This window comes from Neophocaena asiaeorientalis, unplaced genomic scaffold (genome assembly GCF_003031525.2).
Source record: "Neophocaena asiaeorientalis asiaeorientalis breed wild unplaced genomic scaffold, Neophocaena_asiaeorientalis_V1.1 scaffold65, whole genome shotgun sequence".
Classification (NCBI taxonomy): Eukaryota; Metazoa; Chordata; class Mammalia; order Artiodactyla; family Phocoenidae; genus Neophocaena; species Neophocaena asiaeorientalis.
This window is the reverse complement of record NW_020173215.1, coordinates 4,187,574-4,213,700: the sequence shown is the minus strand read 5'-3', so window position 1 is coordinate 4,213,700 and position 26,127 is coordinate 4,187,574. Positions and strand designations below refer to the sequence as shown.

At 35.1% G+C, this 26,127-nt stretch overlaps 1 protein-coding gene across 3 annotated transcripts in view; it reads right to left on the bottom strand.

Annotated features, from left to right (window-relative positions):
• FAT4 (FAT atypical cadherin 4) overlaps positions 1-26,127 on the bottom strand; it is a 170,325-nt gene that overhangs the window by 21,570 nt on the left and 122,628 nt on the right. For 2 of the 3 annotated variants that reach the window (XM_024745170.1, XM_024745169.1), the window contains exons 8-11: positions 21,338-21,588; positions 14,948-19,297; positions 5,466-5,570; positions 1,043-1,350 (exon numbers count right to left, since the gene is read on the bottom strand). In XM_024745170.1, coding sequence (XP_024600938.1) covers positions 1,043-1,350; positions 5,466-5,570; positions 14,948-19,297; positions 21,338-21,588 — 5,014 coding nt within the window. The remainder of the gene's footprint in view (positions 1-1,042; positions 1,351-5,465; positions 5,571-14,947; positions 19,298-21,337; positions 21,589-26,127) is intronic. The other variant, XM_024745171.1, reaches the window with a different exon arrangement.

Sequence of the window (26,127 nt, the reverse complement as noted above, 5' to 3'; positions counted from 1 at the left end):
AAATTATAATCATTTAGATCCCAGTTTCTTCATTTAAAAAAATGTTCAGAGTATTTATTTTGTTCTTTCGGCTAATTTTTCTTTTAATAGTTGGTTTAATACTTTAACCACTCCATTTTTAGGGTGAAATAAAAATTTTAAAGAGCAGTTATGGTTTTAAAAGGTCAGCATTAAAATCGAAAAATATTTAAGAATAGTTTTTGTTACAAATTACTTTTTCCCAAATCTTTGATAGTTGTTGAAGATGGGGGGAACTATGGAGAGAGAGTTGGAATAAATAAATGAATAAATAAATAAATCCTTCCATTCTATTACTCTGTGTCAAATGTTTTCAAACATTAACATGGAAAAGATATGAAGCATTTCCTTTTATAAAGAAAAATACGTGTTTAATGAACACAAGCGCTAAATATGTACCTTGTTTGTTATGAGAGCCATATAATGAAATGGAATATAATATGGAAATCTTGGATATTACTGAGTTATAATTCTGAGAATACTTTAATAGTCAAAAACCAATACTTCATCCTAACACAATTTCATGTCATAGACCTCACAGATGACAGTATACTGAAGTGCTGGTATAATAAGGATTATTACCTACTATACGGAAATCTGTGTTAAGTATAATATTTTATCAGTAATTTCTTTGTAGAAAAGTTTTCCCTGTCTGTTTTTAAGTCGTTTCTTCAATTTGGGCAAGGATACTTAGAAAGGCAAAGGAGCCATTTTAAGTAGAGTTCTGACACAGCCTTAAAAATCTGTTCAATATAAGAAATGTATACAATGGAATGTTTATGCACTAGGATATTTTCTTTCCTTTTTGTTGAGATGAGTTGTTTTTGAGTCAAACAACGCTGTCATGAGCAAAAGAAGAATGTTACCCATTTGCTGCTGTAGTTCATAACAAAACTGGACAAATAATGAATACATATAATTGAACTCAATTTGCACCACAATTCATGCTTTAACTTTTCAAGTTTCCAGCCTGATTGACTGGATATTCAATAAAACAAGTTTTAATGTGGAATTAATATCTTACCATTCCTGCCCTCCGGGCAATCACAGTATGAAAATGTCCATCTGACACCTTCTTCATGGTGGTGAGTTTATAGGTACCACTGCCTAAGTTATAAGAGAACCTTAGTCTTTCTTCAGCAATTTCAAGGGCCAAAAACTCAGCCCGGTCCCCTGTCTGGTTGTCATAGTTGTAAAGCAATAAAGCATGACTTTTAATAGTTGCAAATTTGACATAAATATAGTTATTATTGGGGTCCAAGCTGGGAAATTCCATGTATGACAACTCCTCAAATCCATAACTGTTCAGCTCGCAGTGTTTTCCAAAGACACCTGTAAATGAGAAAATTGACAAACTGACACATCACATTCAAGTAAAGTTTTATTAAATGACTTTGATTAAAATATTTTTAAATTACAATAATGTCACGTTTTTAACAACTTTCTATTACTCTCCAAAGAATACTGTCTAAATTTACTTGAAATAGAAAAAAAAAAGATCTCTAAAGCATATAAGAAATGATAAACTGGTGTAATTATTTTTCTTTGGCCAATATGGAAACATATCTAACTATGCCTCATTTTAAAAAATTAGAATTAGTAGAATGGAGTAGGTCTGAAGAGGTTTCTTTTCTGATAAACTTTCAAAGTGAGTTTGTCAATCTTTTTAAAGTTTAATATGCTGTAATTTTCAACCAAGTTATTTCCTTCATAATAAACAATTCCTGAAAACAATTTTAATTCAATTAAGGACAGTAAATTTTGTTTTGACCTAAAAAAATCAGTCCCTGTGTTTGTGGTATTTTCAAGTCACAAAATTAAGGAAAGGAATACACTGCCTTTAGCAAAGAAAATAACTGTCTTAAGTTTTTCTCTGTTTCTTGTTTTATACCATCTTTGGGTATGATTTACAGCAGCTACTTTGAAATTGCTTTCTGTTTTCTGAAATCTAGCATTCCCACTTGTTTGTGCTGGTTCTTTTTCAAACCTGAAAAGTGAGTTTTACTGATATTACAATTCTATGCCAAAATTCTTTTCCCACAAATATTAGTAGCCTGTAGCAAATGATCAGAAAATTAACCCATGCCAACACATCATAATTCTTATTAACTTGCAAAGGTTTCATTCCTTCATTTTGGCTGTAGATCTCATGTAAATGCATTAAACATAGATGCCGGGAACTGTTCTGCTAGAAGAAACCAATGTCATCATTTTACAGAATACTTAAAACTTGTCCAATGTCACAGAACCATGGGAGTCAGAGCCAAAATTTGAGGCCAGATCTACTGATTGTCTAGTTGTTTTGACTACACCACATTTTATATCTAAATGCTCTTTAAATTAAAATGGCCTAGAATTTCCTTGTGTCATTTATCTTTCCTTTTTCTGTAAAGACTCAGATAATATTCATTATAAATGACTAGGAAATCTATATGATTTATTTTTAATCATTAACTAAAGTTAACAAAAAGATAAAGAAATTATAGGAATTATATGTATTATATATCATATATATTATATATGGCATATGTTTTATATCATAAATATATCTTTCATATAGTATTTATATTTTATATAAAACTTATATTTATATATAATAAAATTTCAAGCTTATATTAAACATATATTTTATTATATATATTATTTATACATGCAGAAAGAGTAATCAAGTTAAATAGAAAGGAAAAATAAAGCATACAAATGAAACACATTATTAGAGAGAAATTTTTACTGTGTGTTCCCTTAGGTCTCTTATGAGTAAATTTTAATAAATCTATGAAAATATATTTAAAATTTGAATATAAATATATGTAGAAAGTATATACTGGAAATATGTTCTACATTTTATTTAAATTGACACTGTACTTTCAAAAATGATAATATTTTTATAGAATATATTATCTTTCTAAGGGTTTTTGTTATTGTTTCTAGAGAAATGTAAATTTTTGTCTTTGAAATAATTTTAAATTATTTAAAAGTAATTTAAAATTTTTTGAAATTTTAATTTCAAAACTGCCCTCCAAATAGAATGCCATGAAATAAACCTACATACAGGTAAAAATAAATTATTTAAATTACTTTAATAAGAAATATTTCGTATGTGTGTATGAAGTTATACATATATATAAAGTTACAGCTATATAGGTTCTTCTTTATAAAGTCTTAAGTACTTTATGTGTTTTTATAAAACATAAGCTAAAAAAGTCTAAAAATTAAAAAAATATTAGTCCAAAACAGCAAATCTTTCACTGATGAGAAGGGAAACGGTGTAAAGGTTTTTCCAACTTCAAAATTATAGTTAAGATGTTCTGTTATAGGATGCATGTGTAACTACCTCCAGCTATTTGCCTGAGGCATTCCATCTGCCATTTTTTTTGTATGTTTCATCCACATTCAATTTGTAAAGGACAATACTTTTTCCTTTTAATTCTCTCTTTTCTCAAATCTGTATTGTTTCAAGGTTTTTGTTCTGTTTTGTTTTCTTTTTAAGGTTTCTGTTCTCAACTAACAATGTCTAAGTTTAAATAATTTTTTTTGCCTTTGCCACTAGAAAGAATAGGGGGGTAAGTGCAATCCGTCGGCTACATGTGATCTGTCTCTATTTTAATTTACGTTATTGTGCTAGTCCCCTACCCCTGAGGATCTCTGGTGTGGTGAGGAGAAGGTTTATTTGGACACCAAAACACTTCCACCCAACAGGCAATCACTGTTGTATCAGCTACAATGCTGCAACAATTTGCTCTTATTTGTTATCAACTATCTATCTTAAATCCTCATATGTACAAATGGAATGCAAAAGAATCTCTAAAAATGTAAAAACTCTTGGTTCAGTCACCTTGAAAATAATTTTTCCACTTTCCACTCCAATCCCCTTATCTTTCCTTCCAAAACACAAGTTAAAACCATGAAACTTGATTGTGGTTCTCTGTCAAAAGCAGCACCCTTTATTTAAAATGGATAACCAAGGACCTACTGTATAGCACAAGGAACTCTGCTCAATATTATGTAACAACCTAAATGGGAAAGGAACTTGAGAAAAGAGTAGATACATGTATATGTATGACTGAATCACTTTGCTGTACACTTGAAACTAACACCACATTGTTAATCAACTATACTCCAATATAAAATAAAAAGTTTAAAAAAAACAGAGATAATTGAAAGAAAGACATTTTAGGAGATCTAACATTGTGGTTATTTCGACCTTGATCTACCTTTTACTGCTTCGAGGGTATTATTAGTGAGAATCTGAAGAAGTTTTAAAAAAGAGAGGTACTGTGACTATCATCCTGGACTGAAAATAAAATTGTGTTTTAGTCAATATACCATTTTGAGGTTGTTTTGTTTTGTTTTCACTGTTTGACTGTAGACAAATCCCTCAATTTCTGGGCCTCAGAACCATTGCTAAAATACAAGGCTCACAATTAGATATTTTTATATTCTGTTTTTCTTTATCATTCTTTTGATATTGTGCTTTAGAACTAGATAGTCATAGAATTACTTGAAAATGAATTAATGTTACATTTACTGGTTACTAGAAACCTGAAATTCTTTTTAAGTTCTATTCTCTACTATACATTGAGATTCACTGTAATAAATATATTCAAGGAAAGACTAGAAAAAAAATCCTTCTCCTCTCTTGCCTATGGAGAAAGACAGAGTCTCTAACTACTGCAGGGCCTCTGGAGAAGAATACTTTATTGTGGAGTAAAGCAGCTTTTAAATAAATGGAATAATCACCAACCTATGAAACAAATCAAGTTAAAATAAAAGCTTCCTGCAAAGCTGTTCTCATAGTTCTTGGCTGTCCCAGTGTAGGGTAACATTTGGGTGAGACCTGGAAAGAATACTTTAATTCATTCCACTATGATGACTAAATATGCATGCATATGAAAAAATTCTTTTAACAATTTTCTTCCGTAACAGAACACATCATTCTGAATTTTGATTAGTTACACGACACTATCTACAAAGCCTATATGAAAACTGCATGTCAAGTTACCAAATCATTCTAACTGAAGTGGTTGAATTAATGCAAAAAACGAAAGTAAAGAAGCAAAAGCAAAACAAAACAAAAACGTTTTGACTAGTCTTAAAGATTTTAGTAGAAAGTGATGTCAAATAGTTCTTAAAGGATTTTTCATTAGATAGGTTCTAGGCTAAAAAGAAGGCATACACAAGTTTTTGAGAGGAAATGTCCTGAGGAGACAACATCAAATTTAATAATCTTTGGTTGATTATTTTCTAGTAATGATCAAAACAATATATTCAATGGAATTTCCATAATTAACAGAAAATATTAAACCTTTGAGATTTTATTTTGCTAAAACCTCCTGTGTAAAACGACTAACATTTTCTTAGTCACTCCAAGACAAGATAAAACAAAATTGCTAAACTGTGTGCCAAAATAGATTGATATTTTATATCAACCACTAAGTTTTACTCACCAAACGGACAATGGCAGTAGTATGACTCCACACCACTTTGACAGGAACCACCATTAAAGCAGGGGTTGCATTCACAGTAATTGACTGGAGATTCACAGATTTTCCCTGAAAAGCATCAAACTCATTAAAAAAATCCTTGCATAAATATATTAACACCATTACTGCATGACCATATGTAATAGTCTATCCTGAGAGAGCCTAACTTTGGAGAAAAGAAATACAAGAACATTTTACTTGACATGAGGACATAGGAATATTATATCTGAGTTCAAAGTCTTATTCAGTTGTCCTATTTTAAAGATGTGCATTATAATATTTAGGAAGTAATTTACATAATCATCTTGGAAGGAACTACTGTTTTCAGGGAAATCACAAATGGTGAACATATTTAAATGTTTTCACTGAATTTATTTTCTCTTGTCGATGCCAATTTTTTCATGTATTATAACTGGAGAGTTGAAACTTCTGCAGTATAATTTTCACCATCGAGATATCCTTAACTCAGATTTCTCAAAGGTAATAATGAATCTCATTTAGCTTATTTGCCAAATTACAATCCTTTCACTCTCAAGAAATATTCCTTAACTTTGACTTACCTGTTGTAAAGTAGAGTAAGAAATAGAAAGACACGTCAAACACAGTTTCAAATATTTATGAAAATTTATTCTTGACTATAGATTATATATGCTCTGTCTTTCTTCTAAACCAATAATGCCTAGCAAGCATATATTTCAGTGTATAAAGACTTCTCATACATCATCTTGTTAATTGAATCTGTTAATATTGACTGAGTGCCTATTATGGGCCAGGCATGCTAGAAGATGAAGGTCTGACAGTTAAAAAGCAGACAAGTGTCTTTACATGGTGTCTCCACTTTAGTGGGGGAAACTGATCCACACAACAGGAAACATATTTCACAGATGGCGGAGAAGAAGCCTTTGGAGGATAATCTCTTGCCAAAGAAATTATAAAACTACGGTACAGACCACTGTAACTCTGCTCCCATATCCAGGTTTCAGACAGCTATAATTGAATAATTAATCGCCTAGTAGGCAAAACTTAGGGTATGAGGCCAGTCCCATCTGTGTTTTGTTATCGTTGTGATTCTGTGTGGTTTTTTATGCAAATGTAAATTTGTTCTAATATCACTGTTCTATAATAAATATTGTAATCATTTAACATATTTGTTAGAATAGTTTTTAGTTTTCTGATTTGAGGAAATAATGATATTTCTTAATTTCCTAAGAAATTAAGACATTTCTTAGAGTTCTTAATTTCCATTCATTGACAGGAGGGAGAGTTTATTTCTGTAAAGCTATTACCTACTTCCCAGCATGACTGCACTAATGCCTTTATTCAATGTCTCATGAAAGGGCGTAAGTTTTATATGCACAACTAGACCCTGTTGTGCATAGATAATCCATTTCATCATAATAACTATGCTTGAAACACAGTCAAAGTTTTTGTTTAATTCATTTCTGCTTTTGTGGCTTGATTTGTAGCCACACTTGCTGGTTTGTTTGAAATTATGAGTGTGAGTCAGATCTCATGACACTGCTAACGGTCATACACACAAAAATTTTTCCTTTATAAATAAAATTGGGAATCTCCTTACAAGGCAAAACAGTACAATTTCAGAATACCTTTCTATTCTAAGGGGAAATAATGAAAATAAACAAGTTAACAATCTAGAAGCACAGAAATTAAGTTTTAAGTACTTTAGCAATGAGTCATACTAGAGAAACAGGCAGGACAAATTTATTCTAAGCCCATACAAACTATCACACCAGAGAGATGCTGTGCCATGGGAGAACTCTCTTCTCTGGGTGTTTTCTAACTGGATTTGTGACAGATTGTTCTAGAGAAGTGTACTTTTTTTCCCTTAATACAATGCTGATACCGTTCAATAGAGAATGAAATAAGACCTATTGACTATACTATTGATTATTTACCTAGTATCAGGAGAGTCACATCCCAGTCCTTACATTTTTTCCACTGTAAGATTATGTGTAATTTTCACATGTGCCGTTGTACTAAGTAAGGTTTTATTTTCTTCTTTTCCTTTCCTTTTTTGAAAATTTCTTTTAGAGTTTTGTTAAAAGTAGCATGTATTAAGAATATAGACTAATATTCTTTACAGGTATGGTCAGTATAACCTTCATGTTGTGAACACATATACGTAGGTTACAAAATCACAAACTTCACTTCTTGAAGACTGGAAATGGGGAACAAAGGCTAAACAGTTTAGCGGGTGTGGTCATGTACACTTACTCAAGTATTTGGACCTTTGTGCTCTCCAAGAACAATGTATGACTATAAAAACCCAAATCATTGATCCTGTAAATATCAACTCTTTACTTTTTTGAATCTTATTGGAAAAGACCACCTTGAATCTTGGTTTCTACAGCAATAACAACAAGAAATTTAGGGTTTTTTAAAAATAAATATATAAAATGGTTATTTTATTTACTCCTTACAAAATAAGATTTTAACACGGACATCTGAATTTAATTCAAATACAAACTATGAGCTATTTCAGTTAGTCCAAAGCAAGAGGTGGAAAGAAACCCAAAAATAAATATGACTTACTCATGTGTTAAAACATACAGTGACTACATAAATAGAAGCAGCTACAAACTGAGAAAATATTAGTTTGAGAATGAACGTCTTTTAAGGAGAAAGAAAATTCTATCTTTCATTTGACATTTTATTTTAAGCCAGAGTTTTATCTTCATATTTGTCAAAAATTTAAGAAATGAATTTTCTAGGGGTTATGCAAATGAACTTTTTGTTGAGTTTGGGTAAAATAGTATTATTTGTTGTTGTTAGAGTATGTAAATTATTTACCATTCAAAACTTTAATTTGAGTACTCCATTTATTGAGTAATATTTTTATTTTACAATTAGTAAATTTCAAAGAGGTTGCCATACTAGATTCCAAGATACAGTTTGAAAACTCAATGTTGCAATTTAAGTTATTATTAAAAGAACATTTTTTCTTACATGTGAAGGAAAGATGTCATAATTTTACTTAGAATCAAAAAGCCTTTAAATGCGTATTTCTAGGGTTTGAAAAGTTTATGCTCTATTACCCAATTAGAAGTCAGCAACAAATTCTGTATTGTTCTGCACACATCTATGTTAGCGGCATAATGATTATCAGAGAATGCAGCAATTTGAATTACTCTAACATGCTTCTGATACAAACAATCCGATGTGTTGGAGCACCGTGAAACAAAATTTTGCATCATTAACTTAATTAATGCTGCAAGTCAATTAACAATATTTGTCAGTGCCTTGAGGCTTGGAAGTATGCTGATAGGACTTGCACAGAGAAAGGCATTTATGTCTCCTGAACTCAAGGAGCCTTTTTCTATTGAGATATGTTAACTGTCAGAGCAGCTGTTTAGAGGAATAAAGTGATCTCATTGCTTTGACATTCATCAATTAATGGTGCTGATATACATTATTTATTATAGGTAGAAGGAGATATGCTTTCGGAAGTGTAAGCTCCTAGCACATGGAGAATGGGAACTGGTGAAGATGAAAGTGAATGCATAATAGGAGGCCAAGGTAAATCCAGACTTTTCAAGATTACAGTTTAAACTTACAGGAGAAATTTAGCATGTGTCTTCATGTTCTGGGGCAGAAGGTGTGATGAAGTGTTGAACATAAATCGAATAACATAAATCGAATCATCTATGATATTTTTGACAAGGATGTATATTCAAGTTTCACTTATTGCAATAGCACATTTTAATGTTAAGTTAGGTATAATTGTGCTAAATTTATTCTTGCCTGTTAACTTCAGCCACCCTATGGGGATATGATGATTTCTGATATCCCATAGTCTGTGTAGGCTTCAATTTAATAGCTTAGATCATATATATGTTAGATCACCACAAGTAATACTTTTGCATGTCTTGTGTTTATACACAGAGGAGAAGGAAGACCATGTGGAACTAACAAAGTTCATTTTATATCTAAATTGATTATTTTATTAGCAAATATAATTCCATAATACATATACGCTATATATTCTGAATGTTTATGCTTATAGGCTTTTTTATTGTTTTAATAGAAATTAGCTGTTTTTTGCATGCTATGTAAATGAAAGGCATTATGAAGATAGCTCATCTAAATATCCTGATCAATTAGCATTATGGTTTTTCACATGGAAACAAAGCAAAAATATTATGCTTAAATGAGGGTCGCTAGTAATAAAACCAAAAAGAAAAAAAAAACGGTCTTACCTTCGTATTTTAAAACACACACAAATACGATCTCAATGAGACTACAAATGATTATATATAATGATACACATAATATCTACAATATGCTTACAAATACACACTTATTTTCCACAGAAATAAGAAGCTTTTAAGCTACTAGAACCTGTTATTAATGCTTTAATAAGTTAATGTATCATTTGAGGCAAACTGTAATTCCATTCTTGGAAGTAAAATTTGTTTATATTCCTTGGTTTCCTGGTCACATGATCATTGACAACATTAATATATGACTGCTGTGATTTTAGAAGAATGACTCTTAGTTACAACTCCCATCTTCATGAAAGCAAATGTTTGCCAAGTTTCTTGGTAAAATTACTATGCACAAACTGTAAATAACTTTACGGGCCTTTTTATACTGTCAAGTGACATAAAAGTGATGAATGGACAAATCTCATCCTCCCCTGAAATACTGGGACTTACTAGAGAGCACAGGAAAACTTCCCCTTGTGGGAGTACACTCCTGGCGTTACTACAAATACCACACCTAAAATGCATCCAGATGTGTGAAAGTGAACAGGAAAGGTTAAAGGTGCTATGAACTAATTCTGTTATGAGAGACCAGGATTTAGAAATAAGTTCCATATACATGCTGCCCTTTATAACACCATTCATTACTATGAAGGATTTAATGCAGGGTGTACTGCAAACAGAAAACCTGGGAGCAGGAAGACAAATGCTGTGTGGTTACTGACTATAATTGTGCTTTCTAATTAGTGTTCTATTAAATGCAAGAAATTTTCATTTGTATAGGAAAAGAAATATTAGGTTTGTAGTTATTAGGCTGATGCTTTCCTCCAGGGTTCCCTGAACTTCTGAGGCATGAATAATATGGAAGATATTTTCTTTCAATTTACTGGGTCATATTGACAGTTGATGCAATTTCTTATACTATCAAACTCCGTGAAAATCTAGACATTAATTTTTCACATGTTCTAGACTATATTAAAATTTATTCATCTTTTCTAATATACTCTACATATAGCTAATCAAAGCTTCATTTAGTGCTATTAACATAAAATTAAATTATAGGAAAATGTTCTTAACAGTGAAACATGAAGTGATTATAACAGAAAATGAAGTCTCAGTATTTCTTTTCTCAATTTCTTTTTGGTTCTTTTTCTAGTAACTAAGAAAAACCCACCCAAAATACAAGTTACACAAACAAATTAGTTTTCTCTAAAGTCATTAAATAAAAAATATTCTTATTCCATATTTATTATGTGACCCTATAGCCACAAACTTGAAAATAAACTTAAAAAATTAAATATATCAGGAATATGGTAGCAATATGATAATAACTATATCTCTTCATATCTTTTTGTTGTAATCATTCCATAATTTTCATTTTTCTACTTGCATCCTTACAGGATGTTCTCCACAAAGATCCCCTGTTGAGCTAATATTTAACCACTCTCTGTGGGGTGCTCTTAGGATAAAGTCTCTCAACTTGCATCAATTCATAAACACTCTTCTAATCTGTAGCACAATCTCTAGCTTCACATGAAATATTCAGTAGTGTGTGTGTGTGTGTGTGTGTGTGTGTGTGTGTGTGTGTGTGTGTGATGGGGGCAGCAGCTGAGAATTATTTTAATCAGAAAGTTTATAATCTCTCACAGCTCCAATTTGCAATGTCACTGACTTTAAAAATCACTGAAAAAAAATGCAGTGAAAGTCCACAATAGTAAATAGAGTATAAAATATAGGTGCTTTGAAATAATTCTGATGATCCAAAAAAATCTGAATACAATACATATAGACTTTGAAGAAGGCTTCACTAAGGCACTAATACTTAATGTTAACAGAAGTAAAATCTAGCCAGAATGAATAGTTAAAAATTCATTCTGTGAGGCACACTTGTGCTTAAGTATGAATTTTGTTTTATGACTTATTAGCTCTGATTGGTTCTTTAAGATGTTTTGGTGCATTAGCTCCACCTTCCTGAGTCAGGTTACCTGGTAAAGACTAGCTGGAAAAAAGTAACACAAAATGATACTTGAGAGATTACCTTTCCAAAGAACATTAAACATTTACAGACATTTAAACAATGCATTCCTAATTTAGTGTGAACAATTTGTCAGCATGGTTTTTCATATACTGTTTTCTGCAAAACCAAACAAAGAAATAAAACTATCAGACTTTAATTATCTGCTAGTTTTACTGGATGGACTTTGCATATAGAATTTGGAAACAAAGAATAACATTAATTTAAAAATGTAAGATTTATATGAAGCATTCAATTATACGTTTGTTTATATCATTCCTGATCAATTGGATTATCTCCAATTATGCAAACAGGGACTAAAGTGAGCTCTGAGGAGGGACCGCATGCAAAATTAATACATTACTTCAAATGATGTCCCTTAGAGAAAGAGGTTATGATCCCGTTTTTGGCAGCTCTGGGCCTAGAGTCACCAGCGTGTAGGCTCAGCTTCCTACAACATAAAATAGGAGCAGTAGGAGGATCTTTCTATGTCAGATACTCTCTGTTGACAACCGGCTCCATTCCATCCTTCTGTATTGCAGGGACTGGAAGTTGGAAACTATCACTTTTTCAGACTCCCTTCCAGCAGGACTCAGGTTTAGCTTCTGCCAGTGGGTGAGAGTTGAATGATATCTGAAGGGTGACAGCAGAGCAGGGACTGTTCTCCTGGGAATCACTCACTGCAGAACTGCAGTGATGATCAGCAGTGGTTTCTGGAAATACCCGCAATGTCTTTATTGCTGAGGTTATGGGTGAATTTTCCTGACCTTCACTCTTATCCAGTTTGAGGATTCCAATACCTATCTCATAGGCTTTTTGTGCGGTTTAAGTAGAATAATGGGAAAAAAAATTCTTAGAAGATATCACAGGCCCACTAGCAAAACTCTCTAGCAAGTGCAGATCAAAGTGTGATGAGACGTGACAGGCATATAAAGAGCAGAGGCTCCGGAGTAAAGCTTTTAGTCAAAACTCAGATCACTTTCTGTGCCATGCTGGAGGCAAGTTATCTCATCTCCAGTCTCTCTGAGATCCAAATCGTTTTGTTTTTAAATGGGAATGATAAAAATATTCATTTAATAGAGTTGTGAGAAGAACTGAATAAATAACTAAGTGAATAACAATGTCTGTGATGCAAGGAGCTTTAAGCAGTGTTTTAAATAGTCACTCGATAAATGTTATTAATATTTCATGATGAAAGAAGAGTATGCTTAAAAGTTTCAACAACTACATTTGGAAAAGGATGTTGTGTATGTTTAAGTAAAATGAAACAAATAAAGAAACAAACTACAGAGAAGTGAAGTGAAAGGGCTAGTTTTGTGTCCCCTCATGCAGTAAGTAACATTTATGCTGAGATCAGCGTAGGGTGCCTTGCTAACACACTTTCCCTCTTCCCCATCTACTACCCAATGCAGTCACACTTTCTTCATTCCGGAACTAAGCGTACACTCACTCTAAGTGTGAATCAGCGTATTATACTAAAATGGGACAAATAAATCATCTTTATTGTTGAATTCCCAACAGAGGAAGTAACGAGGGGTGTGGTTGGTGGGGGGAGAAGTGTGGGAAAGAGTGAAGAAGGTTTTCTAGAAACCCTGCACTCATAACATGTATGTAAGCCTGTTATTCATGATCCTACAAGTACAACTCTGGTAAGACTCATGCTTACCTTGTGCCACTGAGGCTTGTCTTTATAGAAATCCCATGGCATCCCTCTACGTCTACCATTATACTAACACTACTACGGACGCTGCTAATCAGCATTGCTACTTATTGAAAGCTGGGCTCTGTGCTAGGTGTTTTAAAAACATTATTTTTACTCATTACAACAACCCTAAAAGACAAGTAAAGTATGATTATTCCCATTTTACAGATGGGGGAGTTGAAGGTCAGCAAGCTAAGGTGACTTCCCAAAAGCTATAGATAAATCAAGTTCTGTCAAATCCCTTGATTCTTTCATTCATATGTGTGCTGCCCTTTTTTTCTTTACATTTCAAGGACATTATTTTGTTAGAAGGCAAAGCTTATGAGATCTGCTTTGGCTTATTCAAACTTGCTTTATATCATCATCAAGCAATCCAATTCTCCAAATATAAAACTATAAGTATACACATGGTGGGCATCATTTTAAAATATGATATCCAAATGCATTTTCTGAAAAACTTCTTTTAAAATAGTATTCTGCAAAACATCTACCAAATTTTTAAAAATATATCCTGGTCTTACCTATTTCACTGTACTTTAACTTGTGTTCATAAACACTACAGGGCAACCCAATGTAATATATATGCTCTAAAAATGTATACTGTGCAAATTACAGCAGAGAAATTGTCTCTCCTCAAACTTATCAACAGCATAAATTTATACACATTTGAAGGTGCACTAACTACAGATCAGCTAATAAATAAATAGGTGATAGATAGATAGGGATAGAAACAGATATATTTATAAACATACATCATGTCCTATTAGGATGCCAAAGACTAGTCAAACAAATTTGCTCAATATATTTAACTCTGTTTCTAAAATGTCAAGGTACATTGTGGCTCAGTTACCTTACAAATCAGCCTGTGATGTTTTCTAACTGACTACTACAAATAACAAGGCATTTTAATCTCAATCTGAATCACAGCTCTTGCTTCATTCTCCTCACAGTGTGGGTCAAATTTCAATAATCCTAATGATAATTATGATAAAAAATCATAAAGATGATCATGATAAAATGAAGGAACCAACAACAATAGTTGATAACTGTATTTAGGACATTAAATAGTCCAGGTCTCATACTTTAAATATACCATGTCCTTTAACTTTAGAACACTTTTTTGAAGATAGGATGCTCTTTTTGCTCTTGTACAAGACAAGAACTTAACCTCTGGAATGAACTGTGTAAGCTCACATCCCGACTCTACAACAAATCAACTGAGTCACCTTAGAACACCAACTCAACTTCTCTCTACATCATCTTCCTCCTCTGTAAAACCTGGAAAATCATTATCCCTACCTCTTAGGTTTCTTGTGAGAAGTAAGTGAAATAAATACAGATAAAGTGCTTAGAAAAGTGTCTGGCCAATAGTAAATGCTTAAAGCATTTGCTGTGATTCTGCCTACTCTTTAGGGAAAATCATTTGAAAATGACAAAGTTCGTGACTTTCTACTATACTTGATATGGCTAAAGTCTTGGTGGAAAAAAAAGCCAAACATTGTCATACCTGTGTATCCAGTTTTGCAAACACAGTTGAAGCCTCCTGGAAAGTTCTGGCAGACAGCACTGTTCTTGCAGGGACTAGGCAGGCACTCGTTGATATCTCTCTCACAGGCCCTGCCGGTGAAGCCATCTGGGCAGCTGCATGAAAATCCGCCCACTAAATTGTGACAGGTCCCACCATTGTGGCAAGGGGACGGAAGGCATTCGTCTATGTCTATTTCACACCAGCTGCCAGTATAGCCCGGCAGACACTTGCATAAGAAAGGCTGCAAGGGTTCATTTGCCACGATGATGACTGGAAGGCTCTCGTGGCTCTTTAATTGGAAGCTAACGGCCAGTCTCCTTACACAGCTCCCTCCGTTCTGACATGGGCCAGGAGCACAGGAGTCGTGATCCACAGATTCTACCTTCACTCCACTCTGCCGGAAGAGGATCTCTTTGATGCTTTCGAAGAAGGTGGCTACACCACTGGGATTCACATACTGATTATGGTTTCGCTTCACAGCTGCCAGAAGAAACGTTCTATTGTTCCCTTCATAGGCCCCATACAGTTGCACAGCGGTCCCAAGGCCAGTCAGCTGTGAACTGGCAATGCGTAAGAAATGAAGGTAGTGGTTCGTCAAGAAGTCCTTTACACTTGGTACGCTGAGACGCAGTAGGATGCTGTTATCCACTGTCGCGTTGGAAAATCCAGTGAAGAAAACTCGGATATTGCTCGTGACCGTGCTGTGGACGCCATCATTGCTGAGGACAGTCAGGTCAAACGTGCCATCTGTGGACCTTGGCTGGGAACTCAGATTGCAAGTGCCCCTTGGAATACTGAAGAGGCTCGTAACTCCCGAAGTCAGGGAGCAGTGGAAGGTGTCTAACACATCGGGATCCTGTGGCTTCACGGAGCCTAAAATCCCACCGGGAAACAAGTTGCCGTAATAGTTAACAAATATCTCCACTGTCCGAGACTGTGAAGGGTTGTCATTTTGGTCTATCACTGTGATATGCACGGTTCCTGTGGAAGACATCTGAGGAACACCGGAGTCCCTAGTGACCACAGACAGATAGAAGTCTGCAATTTGCTCTCTGTCAATCTCTCTAGTCGTGCTCAGAACTCCAGCAGTGTTCAGACTAAAATAGCTGGTGGCAGGGCCCGTGCTCAGCAAGTAATAGGTAAAGGGGCCTTGATTTGGAGGGAGGTCAGGATCCGTGGACTGAAGGGTCATCACCAGAGTTCCTGGGCGTTTGTTTTCCATAACTTCTCCCTCACTGATGGTCAGCATAGGCCCATTATCATTTATATCTTCCAGGGTGACTAATAAGGAGGCACTTCCTGTAGCTGAGGGGGTCCCTGAATCCACAGCTAAAACCGTGAGATTATAGATGGGTAGGGTTTCTCGATCTAATTCTGCAGTAACGGTGATCTGTCCTGTCTGTGGATTAATGGAAAAGGCACCATTTTCATTCCCTGATCCAATAAAATAGGAAAACCTACTCCAGCTGGGAACAGAGTCTGAGTCGAAGGCACTGACAAAGGTCACATGAGTTCCCGTTGGGACCCCTTCACTGATCTGAACACTGTAGATGTTTAGACTAAAAACGGGTGGGTCATTGGCATCAAGCACAGTGACATTTACAGTGACCTCATCGATGTCTGCACCCCTAATGCTGCCAAAATTCTTGGCCAGTACCTTCAAAGATACCCTTTCTTCTTTTTCTCTATCAAGAAGTCCAGAAACATAAATTTGTCCAGTCTTCTTGTTGATCTGGAAACCCTTCTTTCTACTGTTACCAAAAATCAAATAATGCACTTCCCCATCAGTGCCCAAATCACGGTCACTGGCAAACACTTCTCCAACAATAGTACCTTTAGGAGCTGCTTCTGAGATTTCAAAATAGTAAAGTTTGGAAACAAAACGAGGCACATATTCATTTGTCCCTTTTAACTGTATATTAACAGTGGCAAAACTACACCTTTCTTCATCGGGGACATTGAAAGCTTTCACAGTAAGGTGGTAGCTCTGCTTGGTTTCAAAATCCAAGAAGCCTTGAGTGGTGATGACTCCTGTGTTGGGGTCAATGACAAAGAGGTCACTGTCAGATGACTGTATAGTATATGCAGTCACAGCATTGGTTCCAGAGTCGGCATCCGTTGCATTTAGGTGGATAACTGTCGTCCCACTGGGGGCATTTTCCAAAACAGTGGGGAAATATTCATCAGGGAGGAACACTGGAGAATTGTCATTCACATCAATCACATCTACAGTCACACTGCAGTAACCAGTCCTTGCAACCCAGCCTCCATCTGTAGCACTAATGGTCATTTCGTGTTTCTGGCATAGCTCATAATCAAGAGCTTTGGCTAGTGTTAATACACCTGTGGAGGAATTGATTGCAAAGATGCCTTCTTCATTTCCTGAGGAAATACTGTACTTAATCAAGCCATTCATAGCCGTGTCTCTATCTCTTGCAGAAACGGTTCTGACAATGGCCCCGATACTATGGCTTTCAGGGATGGTTGCACTCATGTGGCTTTGAGAGAATTCAGGTGTGTGGTAGTTTTCCTCAGTGACAATTATTTGAACAGTTGCTTGGGATGAAAGTGGAGGGTTTCCCTTATCCTTCGCGGTGACAGTGATCAAAAAGTTTTGATTCAAGTCAGATATCAGGGGAGCTGCTACTGAAATCCACCCTGTATTATTGTCTAACTTAAATTTTCCCAAATGATTTTCATTCGAAATGAAATACTCCACTTCAGAATTCAATCCAAAATCTTTCTCATCTACTGCAGTAACTTTGATTAACTTTGTACCAATTTTAACATGTTTGGTGACTGGAGTAAAATATGCAGTTTTAAGAAATTGTGGTGCATTGTCATTACTGTCCACCGTGTTGATGGTAACTGTTGTCTCACTAAGTAATGCAGGATTACCTCGATCTGAAGATGTCACTATAAAGCTATGTCTGTTGATGTTCACGTTACTGAAGCCACTGACGTTCTGGTATATTAAGACCTGTTTATTGAAAATCTCTCCTGTGGTGGCATTAATCCTGAAGTACTCTGACTGAGATTTTATAACATAAAACACTTGTCCGTTTGATCCCTCATCAGGGTCTGTTGCAGATACCTGAGTCACTCTGGAGCCAATTTCAGTAAGTTCAGGAAAATCTAAGTAATAGGATGGTCTGCTAAATCTTGGAGCATTGTCATTGACATCTGTCACAAATATTGTGACATCTGTACTTACAGTCCACCCAGAATCATGGGCAGAAACTCGGATTCTGTAACGGTCTGTGTCTTCTCTATTTAAAGGTCTACTAATTACAATATCCCCAGTGCTGGGATTAATCATAAACGGAAGACTTGTGTCCATTATAGAATATCTACTAACTGCATTTACACCAATATCTTCATCAGAAGTTGTGACACGTGTAACTGTGTACCCTAATGGGGAATTTTCAGGAACATGGGCACTGAATATTTGCGAAAACCTAGGGGCATTATCATTTTCATCTAAAATGTTAATGATGACTTTTACTGACGTGCTCTGAGAAGGGGAGCCTTTGTCTGAGGACTTTATGGTAAGCACATACTGAGATATTTTTTCCCGGTCTAAAGGTCGAATGCTTCTAATTTCACCAGTAGCATGATTGATACTGAAACTATGTTCTCTGTTGCCATTAACAATTTCATAGTCTAACTGTCCATTGGGTCCACTATCCTTGTCCACTGCAGAAACAGTAAGTATTTTTCGAGGAGAAAGGTTTTCCAATATTTCAGATACAAATGGATCTTCCTTAAAAACTGGGGAATTATCATTGACATCTAATACTGTTATGTCAAGTTTCTCATAAGAGGAGAAAGGAGGGAAACCTCCATCTCTGGCTTCTATCCATACAACATATTTTTGTATCTTTTCAAAATCCAGAGGTTGACTAATGGACACCTGCCCTGATAACTGATCAGTCTGAAATGTGTTGCCAAGATTCCCACTTGCAATATAATAGGACAGAGGTTCTCCTCTCAAGGAGGACCCTGTTATGGTAGTGACAAGAGTGCCTACTGGTTGGTCTTCAGGAAACACGAAAGTTTGTTCTTTGGCTCTGACTTTAGGGAAATCTGCTTTGTTCACAAATCGAACAGTCACTGTTGTAGAATCTGTCTTTGGAAATGAGCCACCGTCTTTTACATGCACAGAAAATGTCACTTCTGAAGTGCCATTTAGTGGTCTGGCTGCCATAATAGCTCCTCTCAGTGGGTCAATGTGAAATTTTTCAGAGTTTCTACCCGAAAGAGAATAATGTAGTTCAGCATTGGGTCCAAAATCAGCATCTGTGACAGTAACCGCAAAGACGAAGGAACCTATAAAAGAGGGAGTGTGCAGTTATAATCTCATGGAACCCCAATAAAACATTTGATAGTAAGTTAAAACACTATATTAAAACTATATATAAAACACTATATTGCTACCTGACATAACTTTATTTCCCCATGATTACTAGTGGAGAACAGTACCTCTTATATTGTCTCTGAAGTTCCCCAGTCAAATCTAACAATAGTCTTCAGGAACTGACCTGCCATTATCTACCTAAAACCCATGCAGTCTAGTGAATTTGATAATTTTCAGTATGCCTTTGCGAGAAGCACAGGGAAGGGCAACAGCTAATCCTTCCGAATTATAGTTCCTAGGAGAAAAATCTGTACATAACAGAACTTCCAACAAACACGATAATACAGGAGTTCTGCTAAGAGCTATGTTTATGCCCAATGGGGGAAAAAAATAATTGCCCTACTATGTCTTAAAATATTATTGAATTACCTTTTATGTAATCATGTCAACAAAAATAACATGTTTAAAAAATTACTGTTGATTCCTTATACCCACTCTTTTATAGCAAAATTCTCTTATCTGTGAACTATTCTCATATGGGGATGAAGTGTATATATGTATGCGTGCATATATATATTAGAACAATTATAAATTACACACACACATATATGAACAATTATAAAGTACACACACACACACACACACACACACACACACACATATATAAACAATGATAAAGTAGTAAGAAATAAGAAATGAGGAAGAATGGACCCAATTTGGATTCCAAAAGTCAATGCTTGGGATGAGGGCCAATTGGACAGATTGTAGAGGAGATAACGCTGAAAAGCTGCCATAAGGACGTGTTTTCGATGAACTTATTCAGAAACCTTTCCCAAACCTGCACTCCTACCCGTAACAGAAGAGTTTGTGACACAAGTGAAAAGTCTCTAATTTAAAAAAGGCCAGTGATTCTGATTAATTATAATATGTCTAATGAGGAAAAAAATGCTTAAGCCTTACCCACTTTGTACAGGAGATGTAATAGTGCATCACCACACATTGGGTGTGATTAGAATCATGCCTGCCAGCATCATTTCAGCTGAAGGCCATCATCAGGGATTTATGACTTCACTATTGACATTTCCTTTTGATAGAAATTTGGCACAATAATTTATGGATTTTATACTTGCAATTGGTATTAATTAGACCTTCTCAAGTGAATAGAAGATCAAAGATCACTAGAGGAGAAATCCTGCATCCGTTTTTTTTGTTTTTCTAATTAAAAATATCTTAAAGCAAGGAAAATTAATTATGGCCTTTATTTGTATATTTTCCTGTTTCAAAATTCATTTCAAAAATTACCAACGGCAGATGATTTGTGTAGTGCCTAAGAGAGTAGGCCAATCCTTGCAAAGAAACAAACAAAACCAAACTAAATTTAAAAGAGATGCAGAAAGCTAAATACATATTGTCAATACGAAAGCGTTTCATGAACGGCTTCATAGTCATACTAACGGAAGAAAAACTTCACTCATCAAAACTAGAGTAAAATATTTACAGTAATAATTAACTAGAAGGATTCCTTCATTAAACCTTTTGAAAACTTATCTATCTATGAAGCATTGAATAAAATATTCAGTTTCTACTAAGAAATACAGTTGAAGGCCTATTACTTCCCAGATAATGTTTCAGGTGCTTGGATATGGCATGGAAAAAGAGATAATGTCCCTCCTATCAAGGAACACACAAATTACATCTCAGGACAGAACCCTCCTTGACTACAAAGTGAAATCTATTCTAATCTTTAACAATATTCAAGTAAAATTAAGAAACAGCACTAGGAAAGGTGTGGCAATTATAAAACCTTAAATACAATTAGTCTGGGAAGAAAGAATTAATTTGCAAGATTCGATGTTCCTTCAATTTATTTAGGCAAGAGTTGAATTTTAGAGGATTTGCCAACTTTGGCTATATCAGAAATATACACGTAAAAATAACAGCAATGTAATTATAGAAAGTGTCCAATGTATAGTTTTTATTTATCTATGAGACCTCCGAGTTGGTTTGGTTACCTGGAAGAGTAGGGGATGGGATATGTGTGACATATGGGTGATGCTGAAACCTTGGTGGGTTGTCGTTGACGTCAGTCACCGTGACGAGCACACTGGTGGAACTGGAAAGAGGCTCCGGGGATCCAGCATCACATGCAACAACCACTAAAGTATAATTCTCTTTTGTTTCCCTGTCTAGCAACGCACTGGTGATGATTTGTCCTGTGGATGGGTTGATGGTGAACTGAGAATTTCCACCAATGATCCTATAACTAAAGCAGAGAGCAGACATGGGCATATTTCTTCCAGTTTTAATGCTGCAACATCTATTTACTATAATTTAATGACCGAGGCAGAAATGTCAAGAAAAACATTACAAGTAAGATCACACAACAACGAAAGGATATGGCGAGTTCAAATTTTATGTGAACATCACATTAACAATCTTTATTGTGAGATATCCCATGACCTCAAGCAGGTCCTCACAAGGTTTGTGGGTTTCTTAAATCATGCAAGTCCCCAGAATATACCCAGAAGACTATTGTGTTTTAAATAAACCAGCCTGAGAGCATAAATCAGGGCCTTGCTCTAATATTGTGGTCAGTGGCCAGGATCACAAATGAACATCTGTTAAATGAATCTAACAATTATTTTTTCTGCCATGCACCATAATATACCAGAAAGGTCAGTGGAAGATCTTTTTCTTTAAAGACCAGACAAAGTATTTGACACACACTGACTGTCCAGAACAACTCAAGAACTGATTATTTATACAGAGACATTCCTAGTTACGGATTCTCTCATTTGCTATTCCTCATATGGCCATGCTGCTTTGCTTTCTTGTTGTAAGGACAGGCATGACATCTTCATGGATATTTTGATGCTAACCAGATTGGTTAGCGGGGAGGAGTTTCCACTGAGAATAGCTCCTATCTTCTTTCTGAAGAAAAAAGCTGTCTGTATATACTCCTGAGAGGTCAGCTAGGAAAGAAGTAGCTAAGCTTGAAGGTTCAGAAGCTGGCTGTGGTCCATAATTTTTTAAGTTGGAGGGTAGCGAGATAATAGACATCTTTCAAAGCTTTCTCCTTTATGCCAACAAAGAAATGCCCTTGTTGGAACTAACTGGTGTTTCTATAGTTTGGTTTGTGTCCATAAAAACATAGCAACAGCAAGTGCCTAATAGAAACAGCAAGAAAAACCTTGCATTGCAGCCAGTGCACATTTCTCCTATGAAGTTCATCATTTAAAACAAACATTTCAGCATCTTCATCCTTTTCAGAGACATAATGAACCGTTGGGAGCTATTTCTTTTTTTTTTAAATAGAGGTTCTATAAAATGAGAGCTAAATAGAAAAAGAATAAAGAAGGAATTTGGTTGAGAAATGATATTAATATTGATAAAGTACTTGGTATCACTCAGATTTGAACACCCTTTGACACACCCACAGGCCACGATCAGGAGTGAGAACAGCACTGACTATATTTCCTGGACCAGAAATGACCTTACAAAGTGTAATTACTATGCTTACACAGTAGAAGACATCTATTCCCTTTATCAAAATAAAAATAACAAAGGTTTGTAAATGATTTCTCAAAGTTAGAAATTCAGGACTCATGAAATAATCATATCGCCTTACCTTTTGGAGAAAGTCTGTAGGCACCTGGATTATGAGAATTACGTGATTTTACCTTGGGAAACTTTGCTTCTATCGGTAGGTGTAGAAATGACCAAATAAGTTAATGGGGGTTGGAACAAGTGCTTCATAGTGCCACAAGCTTTCTTACAGCTTTATGGCAGCAAAGGTCAGGGTTCACTCAAATATTTGTTCCCTTAAGCATTTACAAATAAAAATAAGAAGGAGGCAAAATGTATGTAAATTTGATTTGGATGCTTTGTATGTGAGAAGACCCTGGTATATTAGAATGAACAATGTGTTGAAAGGCAAATGATGTGAGTTCTGGCCCAGGTTGAACTAAATAATCCATAGAGGAACTCGGTACTATAAATTCTTATTCTTTATTTTATGCTATTGCACAGAAGATTGTCTGTTTAAAAGTAGGTAATATATTTATTAGTTTTAAAAATTAAAGAATAAAAGTGTATCAATAGTGTATTTTAAATATGAGATATTCTTTAATATCTCACAATATCTATAATACCAGTTTCAATCAAATTTATTCTTGTAAGTTAAAAAAGAAAGAGATAAAAGAAACATAGGGGACAATATAAATGGATGGACTGCTGAGATCACATGCCCAGGTTTTCCCTACTTGTATTATTTTGAGTCTTGTTTCACTTCTCATCTTTTCATGCATCTCTCTCCTGCTTCTCTGGTCCACATTAATTTCTTTTAAGGTTATGAACTTAGATCAACTCTTGTGCTACCTTCTTAACAGCTAAACACCTACGCTGTTCTTTACAACTTTGCAGCAGCTTACTGTGTTCTTAGGGTGCACCCAGCAGACTACAAGGCATTTTATATATGCTCTCATTTAAGTCTCGGAACAATCCTAACAGTTTGGTTTTGTACTACCTTTTTTATCGGTGAGGAATCTGAGTCTAAGGGAGGCTAATCTAGTTGCACAGAGAAACATGAAATCTATAAATGGTACTGGAGACTTTGAACTTCTGTCTTTATGACTTCAACATGCTCTTTTTCCATGATCCTACAGTAGATGGAAGGTGGGACACAGCCTGGGGGGATGTGGGTGAGACAAGGCACACTGTAGCTCTTGCTAAGGCCAAAAGGGACTCTTGCTCAGGTTTGTCGATGTAGAATCAGTTTACAATGATTTAGTTCAATGCAAATCAACAAGGTGTTAACTTTTTTTCTGACTCAAGAAATTACTGTTTCAAATTACTGGCATAAACTGATCATTGTTATCTAAAATCTAAATCAACTGTTGTTGCATTTGTAAAGCGGAAATATCCCCATTTGATTTTTTGAAACTTTTCTTACCTCCTCCTGAGATTTGCTACGGTCATAAGGCACTGCACTGTGGGCTGCTAGAATACAGTGATTTAGTAATAGTTTAGAAACTGGACTTTGGAACACAGTTCCCTTGGACATGAATTTTGATCTCATTCAAGTACTTAAATTCATAAAGTTTCTTAGCCTTTCTAAGTCTTCTCTATCTATAAAGTATTATACATATATGTATTCCTTTCATTTGGTAGTTTTGAGCATCAAATGTAATTTCTTTTGAAAAGCACTTGGCAGAGTAATTAGTATGTGACAAGAATTCAAAGTTTAGGTTTACACACATAGCAGTATATATACGTACATAATTATAATAATCTATTATATATAATCTCTTATAATCCATCTTTAGGTAAATGGATGAACTAATAGAGACATGGATAAGTAGGTAAAAAAAATTCTGTGCTCAAGCTTATACCCTAGATGGAAGAAAGACACATGGAAAAGTAAATACAAAACCAGGCAGTATGTTTAAGTGCTATGAAATTGCTCAGAAGCATTGTTTAGGGAATTCAGAAGACAAAGAGATCACTTTTGATAGAAAAGCCTTTCTTCGAGAAATGTAAATTGAGGCTAAGTCTTAAAGAGGTTACCCACCTTACAATAGTATCATAAAGGGAGAATGAAGGTATTTTAGGCTAGGAGTCAACAAATTTTTTTCTGTAAAGGACCAGTTAGTAAATACTTTCAGCTCTTTAGGCCATCAGATCTCTGTTGCAACACTCAACTTGCTGTTTTAATGCAAAAGCAGCCGCAGACAATACGTACATGAATGGGCATAGCTATTTTTCAGTAACACTTTATTTACAAAACTAGGCACTGGGTCGAATTTGGCTTGCAGGCTGCCGTTTGCAGAACCCTGGTCTAGGATATAGAAGGATTTGAACAGAGCCATAATGCTTGGAAAAGCACAGGTCCTTTTCCCAGGAGCAGAAAGTGATCCAGTGAGGCTGAAAGTTTGGCTATACATTTGTACAGAATAAGCTTGGAAAGATGCTGGGACTGTTTATGGAGTGGCTGGAATATGCAGACTGGGCTTTATGCCCTAGGCAAACTGGAAGTTGAAAGATTTTGAGGAGGGGGGAGTATCGTTAAAGCTGAGCCACTGAGCTAGCTGTTTCATGTTACTGCCATTTTCCTTTCATTCACTGACTCAGGCTTTGCTTTATCCAAATAACTTTCTACAACACTGAGAGAGGAATCATCATAAAACATAAACTAATCATGTTATTGCCCATCTTAAAACATTTCAGCTGTTTCTCCTACTAGACACAGAAAGAAACGTGAATTTTCTCCTATGGTATACAAGGCCCGTTCCTAACCCACACCAACCATACTGAACAGCTTTGTTTTTCTGATGCTATGTTTTTGCATAGATTTGGCTTTGCACCTGTTATTGTCTTTCCCCAGAATGCCTTTCATCCCTTGTTTGTCCATAAGCAACTCCTCTGTCTTTCCAAAACTCATCAATTACTTGAAGCTTATACTTATTTCCTCAGGTATCACTGAGTATGCCGTTCTTTCCACACATTCTGTTTAAACTATACTTGCTACAAGGTACTATAATTGTAATATTGCAAAATTACCTTCTATATTAAAGTGTTCTTATTAGAACTGAAGTGCTTAACTCCTCAGAACTTAACAAAGTATCTGGGACCTCGTAAGGGCTCCAAGATTATACAGGATCATGTAATATATAGATTGGAAGGATTAGAAACCAGAGTAAGGAAAGTAAGTTAATTTTTATTATAATAGTCCAGGCATGATGTAATTATGGACTGAACTAGGGTCTTGGCAGGAGGGATGCACAGAAAAGAATGAGTGCCAGAG